This window comes from Tupaia chinensis, unplaced genomic scaffold (genome assembly GCF_000334495.1).
Source record: "Tupaia chinensis unplaced genomic scaffold, TupChi_1.0 Scaffold143775_1, whole genome shotgun sequence".
NCBI lineage: Eukaryota > Metazoa > Chordata > Mammalia > Scandentia > Tupaiidae > Tupaia > Tupaia belangeri.
In genome coordinates, this window is record NW_006203624.1 from 112175 (window position 1) to 119136 (window position 6962).

The window sequence follows — 6962 nt, forward strand, 5'->3', positions numbered from 1 at the left end:
ACTCTCTCTTAGACTATAGATGTTTTTATAGTCTTTACATTTAGTCCAAAAATTCTGGGTAAAAGCAAGCAGAGCACAAAGGCTTACAGTGTAAGACAAACTCAGTCCTTAGCTTTCTGCAACCTCAGTTCTCGTCACTGTATGATTTTGCCCCAGTTTCTTTTTGTAGTTTACTGGTAAGTCTTCGGGTTGTGAAACACAAAGAACTGATCTTTCTGTTCTTTGAGGTACTGACATCTAAATGGTGAAACTGTTTGCCTAATGTTCCAGGATTCATTGAAAAAATTGCACCACAGCCGCAGGAGTGGTTACAGTTTATAAATCAGGGTCCTAGAAAGCAGTGCTTGTGTGAGGTTTTCTTTGGGCCCCCAAATTAGACAATTCAAAGACGCTTTTACACAGAATGCTTCGGTTAGTGTCTCTATGTGACTAGCATCTCAAGTCTCTTTTCAATGGTCTATTACTTTCATTTCAAATGAAGAATTTAGTTACTCACTTTTATGATTGTATTTTCATGACTTAAACTATTTAAGAGCCATTTAAAGTATTTATATATAGTTGCATGTATAATATTTTAGTTTTAACAGTTTTCTCTTGGAGTTTTTTTTATAGGATAACTATTTTGAATAACAATTGTACATGAAATACTGACATTTAGTTTTTAGGGTTTTTTTAGAGATATTTTTGTTATAGTGTGCGTGTGCTTGTCAGAGAGATAGGGCGAGACAGAAAGACAGAAAGCAAGAAATAACCCCCAGGGGTGATGGCTATGCCACAGTACCTTCCCCATTCTCCTCTTGGGATTTTGGGCACACACACACACACGTCCGGCATGGGTTTTAAGCCACTGGGTCTGGGACTCAAACCACAGTTGACAATATGAGAGTGCAGCAATGTAACCATTACACCATCTGCTGGTCCGGAAATACTGAAATTTAAATACTGATGATAAAAAGTTGTAAACAGTTGAATTTTTCAGAATTAACTAAGTTTTCTATATTTAATAATACTGTCGAGCTCATTCCAATAAGGAAAGGAGCTGGATTACAGCAGCGCATAGCATTTTAGAACATCTTCACATCATCATTTTAAACATTACCACGAGTACATCATCGAATCCCCAACATTTAAAAGTGCCAGTAGGAACTGTACATACTCTCTGTCATTTAACCCTTAGCTCACATTAGTGAGTTTATAGTTTCCTACCCGCTTTGCAGGAGGACTCTGCCCAGGGATCAGGAAGATTACTTGGCTCCTCTGTGATCACCCAGCTACTAAGAACCAGTACCATGACTGCAGAGCTTTTGCCTGTCAGATGAGGTGTAAGCAAGATTGCGTACTCAGGGAGGGCCAGAACTCTGTTTTTCATATCACTTGAAATCTATGCCTCGCATAATACTTGGCATATAGTAGATGATCTATAATAAATATTTGGTGGGCAAATTTACATAGATTAGTAACAATAACAGAATCACTTACAAAGACCAGGACCATTCCTGTTAACTTGCCACAGGATGAATTGTGGCAGGAATCCCACATTAGAACTCAGAATATATTTTTCATAAGAAACCTTGTTGCAGTGGCAGGAAGGTTCATGACTGAATACTTTGAGTTACATGGTCTTTGTACACTGACCCACACCTGGGAATTTGAATGCTGCTGAATAGTATGGCTTGTATGAGAGATTTCCTTTTTAGACAGCTTTCAAATAAACTTTGGGAATAACATTGGTAGGTTGGAGATTGTGGCCTGGAAAGAAGATGGTGAACCTTTATTTTAGAACTCAAAGTCACCATTTCAAGTATGAGTTTTATGTTTTTTTCGTTTTCTTTTAGTTTTTGAGGATTTTGCTATAGGGCGTGTGTGCTCACCAGAAAGACACAGAGAGACAGAAAGTGAGAAATCACCCCCTGCCAGGGGGGATGGCCACGCTGCAGTCCCTTCTCTTTCATTCTCCTCTCAGGATCTTGGGCACGCACACACATGTTCTCAGCATGAGTTTAAGCCAGTGGGTTCAGGACTGGAACCGCAGTCAACTACACGGGAGTCCAGCAACATAGCCATTACACCAACTGCTGGTCCTGTTTTAGTGTTTAGGACCTCAGTACATAAGACATGTTGAGCTTCTCTGTCTCACCTCTATTTCCTTCCCAGCTGCCTCCCCCTTAGCTCCTGTAAAAGCCTCTTCAACTGACCTGAGAAGCCTTAGGCTACTGGGAGCAGAAGATGGCCAGTTCCTGCTCCAGACCAGTTTCTTTGTTTTCAGATGAAGAATTGTGGGCTTAGACTAAGCAAGGGACTTGAAGTTGCACAGCTGTTTCAGGAACACGGTTCATTTGTGGCAGATGACTAGATGTGATTTTTCCGGCTCTGTTGTAAGCTCGTTCAAATGCTATTTAAGTTTAATAATTAAATCATCACATCACAACTTTAGCATTGATTTACCATGCATTAAGTCTTTTTAAATGAATGTCCTTTGCACAGTGCCTAGATAAGAGTATGAACACATCACTTCCCAGTTGGAATACCTTTTTACACGTTGTTCAGTCATCACAAACCTCACGGTAGGAGAACCATGTTTTGTCACTCTCCATGTTTTAGACATAAAGACTTAGTAATCAGGTCACACAGTTAACAAGTCGCAGAGCCAGAATTCAAAATTGGATTTTATTAGTGTGACATTTGCACTTGGACTCAAGTGAACCAACTTGGCCAACCTGGATCAGAGAAGCAAGCTTCTCAGTATGGTGATGGAAAGAAGGGGAGGTGGGAAAAAGGCCCTCCTCGTTGAACTGTATAGTGAGGGAACAAATGGGATCTTGCTCTTGTAAGTGAAATGGGGGTAGTGGCTGGAGCGAGTATACAGTTTGTGAATTTTATTGAGATGATACAGTAGAAAGAAGCATTCCCTGAAATTTTGGTTTGAAACTTTATTTTTGTGTAAAAATATTAATTAGCTATGTAAACTAAAATGAATCTGTTGATTTTCCTAATCTTTGGTGGTCTCGTCTGTAAAATAAGAATAACAATATTTACTTTGGGGCCAGTAGGTAATGTGGTGGTTAAGGCGCTGGATCCCACATGTCTAATTCCGGGGTTTGAGTCCTGGATCTGGCAGCTTGGAAGACATGCCAAGCACATGTGTGTGATTGCCTAAAATCCCAAGGAAAGAATGGAGAAGAGATTGCAACATGTCCATACCCCCAGAGGGATGATTTCTCACTTTCTCTCTGTCTTTTGATGGGCACACATGCCCTATGGCAAAAATCTAAAAACATTAAAAATAAATAACTATTACTTTGTGAAACCTGCTCTGGCTGCTGAGAAGTTTTTTTGTTTGTTTGTTTTGTTTTTTATTTTTTGCTTCTGGGGTCTTTTCATTTCAGTATTTTTAGTGACCTATAGCTAATTATGAATTGTTACATATATTCCTATACAGAATGTAAAAATACAGGTGCTTATTACCAAATGGAGTGTCAGAAAGACACCTGCTACTGTGAAACAGAGAGGACTTTTGCTCCTTTTTGGTGGCAGATTTAATACCTGACCCATCTCAAATCTGGTTCTTGCTTTATATTTTGGTTATAAAGAGATTAAAGTATCTCCTAATTTTTGAAATAGTAGTTACTGAATTGTTGCATTATTAATGAATGTTTTTATTTTTTCTAGTTATATAAGTTTGGAGAGACAGTTTCTATTGTTTTTTGGACAGACACTTGGAGACCAGAAAGCTTCTTCGACAAAGTAAAGAAGAACAGACAAAATGGAATGCATACATTATGCTTACTGGGTAAGGATTTTAAAGTTTCCATGAAGCCACAATATGTTGTCATATGGTTCTCATTTTGGTTTTGTGTTGAGGTGAAAACGTCCCCTTTTCCCTAATAGAGCCTTCCCAATATTCCATATCTTAACCCATGTGGCTATTGCATTTCAACAGACTTGTATTAAGCATTTATTCTCACCAAGCAGTATCCTGCATCTTCACAGGGATGTTCTTTGACTACTGTAGTACTGATGCTATCAGAATTACAGAATCATAGATTTGAAAGAGATTAGAGATCATTTTCTTAAAGCCTGATTTACATATGAAGTTCAAGCCCAGAATACAAGGATTTAACCAAAAAGTTTATGGAAAAAATGTGTATTATGAAAAAACTTTGTGGCCAGTTGGTGACATGATGGTTAAGGTTGCTGGATTCCACATGGCCAACTGCAAGGTTCAAGTCTCAGATATGGTAGCCTGAAGCACACACCGGGTGTGTTTGTGAGCATGTCCAAAATGCTGAAAGGAGGGAGAAATGGAAGAAAGGGATTGTAACATGGCCATTCCCCAGGGGGGTGGGAGGATACTTGCTCGCTCTCTCTCTCTCTCTCTCTCTGTCATGAGTAAATGTCCCCTCTGGAAAATTTTTTGAAAGCAAAGAAAAACACTCTGCATGGATTTCAAAATGTTTTACACCAGAATAAATGGAAACTTTTTCCATGGACTTTTTGAAGTTTCCTCATATTAAATCATTTCCCCAGTGTTACCCAGCTAATTGGTGTAAGAACTGGTAGAATCCAGAGAGCCTGTTACTCATCTTTCACTGTACGGTCCTGCCCAAATCCTATTTTCTGTTTAGTGTGGAAAGAGCTGGGATCACTGTCTTTGAATAAAAAACAGTAGAACTAGGCTTCAGAGAGGCATGGGCTTTGCCATTCAGCAGAGGCACTGAAATTTTGTATTAATACACATTCAATAGGCAGTCCCTATTTTAATAGCCTATGGTGTAGAAAGAAACACTAGTATCAGAGTTTTAATCTGAAACTGATGAAAAGGACTTACCTAAGTAATAACATCTTTGATAACTTTGAAATGATACTTAAAGACAAAATTCCAGTGCTGTTTCTTACTAGCTAGTGAATATTATAAACACATAACTTTTGCCTTCATGTTTATTGAATAGGAATCCTGTCAGCTTCTTGGAGTTGTTTAGAATGATACTTCTCAAATTATTTCTGGTGAAGGACCAGGGTTGGTTTGTTTAAATATATGTTTGTTTTTTAATATTTAATCTTTTGTGCCAGTGTCAAATTACTACAAGTATTTGTAAATGCGTATTCTCACTCTTGTAGTTATATCATCATTTATAAAAAGCTCACATAGCTGGGCAGAGGCAAACACCTATAGTTTTAGCTAACTGGGAGGGTGAGGTAGGATAAGCACAGGTGTGAGTGCAGCCTCAGCAATATAGCAAGACTTTTGTCACTTAAAAAAGCCAAAACAAAAAGAAAAACATCCTTACACATTGGCTCAGATCTTGGACTATTTGGAATTATATTGTTTTATTAAGACTGTCTGAAATTACCCAGCAGAATCTTTAGCCCAGAGCACAGAATCAGGATAGGATGAAGCCATGATTTTGGCCACTAGTAAGTACAGAGATTCAAAACATTAGAAAAGATGTTTCCAAAAAAATTTTTTCCCACTAGTAAATAAATGAGTATTTGGTGCTCCACACAGAGTCTTCTCTAGTAACGAACTATAAAAATGACCCCTGAAGTATGGCCTTTTTGCCAAAATTTCTTAAGTTATTTGCATAAATAACCAGTTCATTATTGTTCAATAGAATATAATTTCAAGAAATTCAATCAGTATGAAACCTAATCAGAACATCTTAATAGGAAAGATTATAACTAAGTTTTACTCATGGTTGGCATTTCACACTGAGTAAAAACTGGAAATTATTATCTAGGAGCAGGGGTTAGCAAACTGCTGTGCATGGATCAAACGGCCTCTTCTTATTTTGTAAATAAGACTTGATTGGAACATGGCCATACGTTCATTTATGTATTGTGTTGGCTCCTGCTGTGCTGCGAGGCTGTGATAAACAGTTGTGTTAAGACCTTGTGACCGTCAGAATCTAAAATATTCACTCTCTGGCCCTATACAAAAGTTTGCTGACTGATGATGTAGAATGAAATTTTGTTGCTTGGCATGTGCTACACCCTGGACCCCCCCTCAGTGACTCTCTTTCCTATTACCGTATGTTATTTTTTTCAGTCTTATTACCCCTCTGAACTAACTTTTAGTTGATTTCTTCCCTGCTTCATAAGAACAGGGACTTTAACTTGCTCATTGCTCTTAGTCCTAATGTTCAGAATTCTTTCACAGTGTGATGGCTTAATAAATGTTTATGGAGTTAATTGGCTGAATTATCATTATTTAGTTTATTTTCTCAGACTGACTCTTTTTTTTTTAGAGAAGTTTTTTGCTATAGAGTGCATGTGCTTGCTGAAGAGACAGAGACAGAGAGACAGAAAGTGAAAAATCACACACACACCCCCCCAGGGGGGATGGCTATGCCACAGTCCCTTCTCCAGTCAACCATGTGGGAGTCCAGTGACATAGCCATTATGCCATCTGCTGGTCCCTTACTCTTATTAACCATTGGCACGAAATTCTCTAACTCTGGCTAGTTCATTCAATTCTAGGTGGAATACGTTTCTTTTCATCTATTCATATGGACACCTAATTCTAGATCTAGATCAGCCCATAGATACTTCTCTAACATTTTCTTTGCTTATCCATATGTTGAACAGTTAGCTGGTATATTTTTTTTTAATTTTAGTTTACTAGCGATATAATTTGATACTTCATTAATCAGCTTTATATAGTAGTTTTATTCTTAAATTTTCAATGTGAAGAGACTAGTCTTGGGAACCAGCAGTTAGCATAATGGCTATGTCGCTGGACTCCCACGTAGTCGACCGCGGTTCGTGTCCCGGACCCGGTGGCTTAAAAATCACGCCGGGCGCGTGTGCGTGCGTGCCCAAGATCCCGAGAGGAGAATGGAGGAGAAGGGATTGCGGCGTGACCATCCCCCCTGGGGGGTGATTTCTCGCTTTCTGTCTCTATGTCTCTCTCTGTCTGTCTGGCGAGCGCACGCGCCCTACAGTGAAAATCTCTCCAAAAAAAA

At 38.7% G+C, this 6962-nt stretch overlaps 1 protein-coding gene across 2 annotated transcripts in view; it reads left to right on the forward strand.

The window, feature by feature from the left end:
• The window catches only part of DPH5 (diphthamide biosynthesis 5), a 47605-nt gene that overhangs the window by 26529 nt on the left and 14114 nt on the right, over positions 1-6962 (forward strand). For both annotated transcript variants that reach the window (XM_014582748.2, XM_006164972.2), the window contains exon 5: positions 3670-3790. In XM_014582748.2, coding sequence (XP_014438234.1) covers positions 3670-3790 — 121 coding nt within the window. The remainder of the gene's footprint in view (positions 1-3669; positions 3791-6962) is intronic.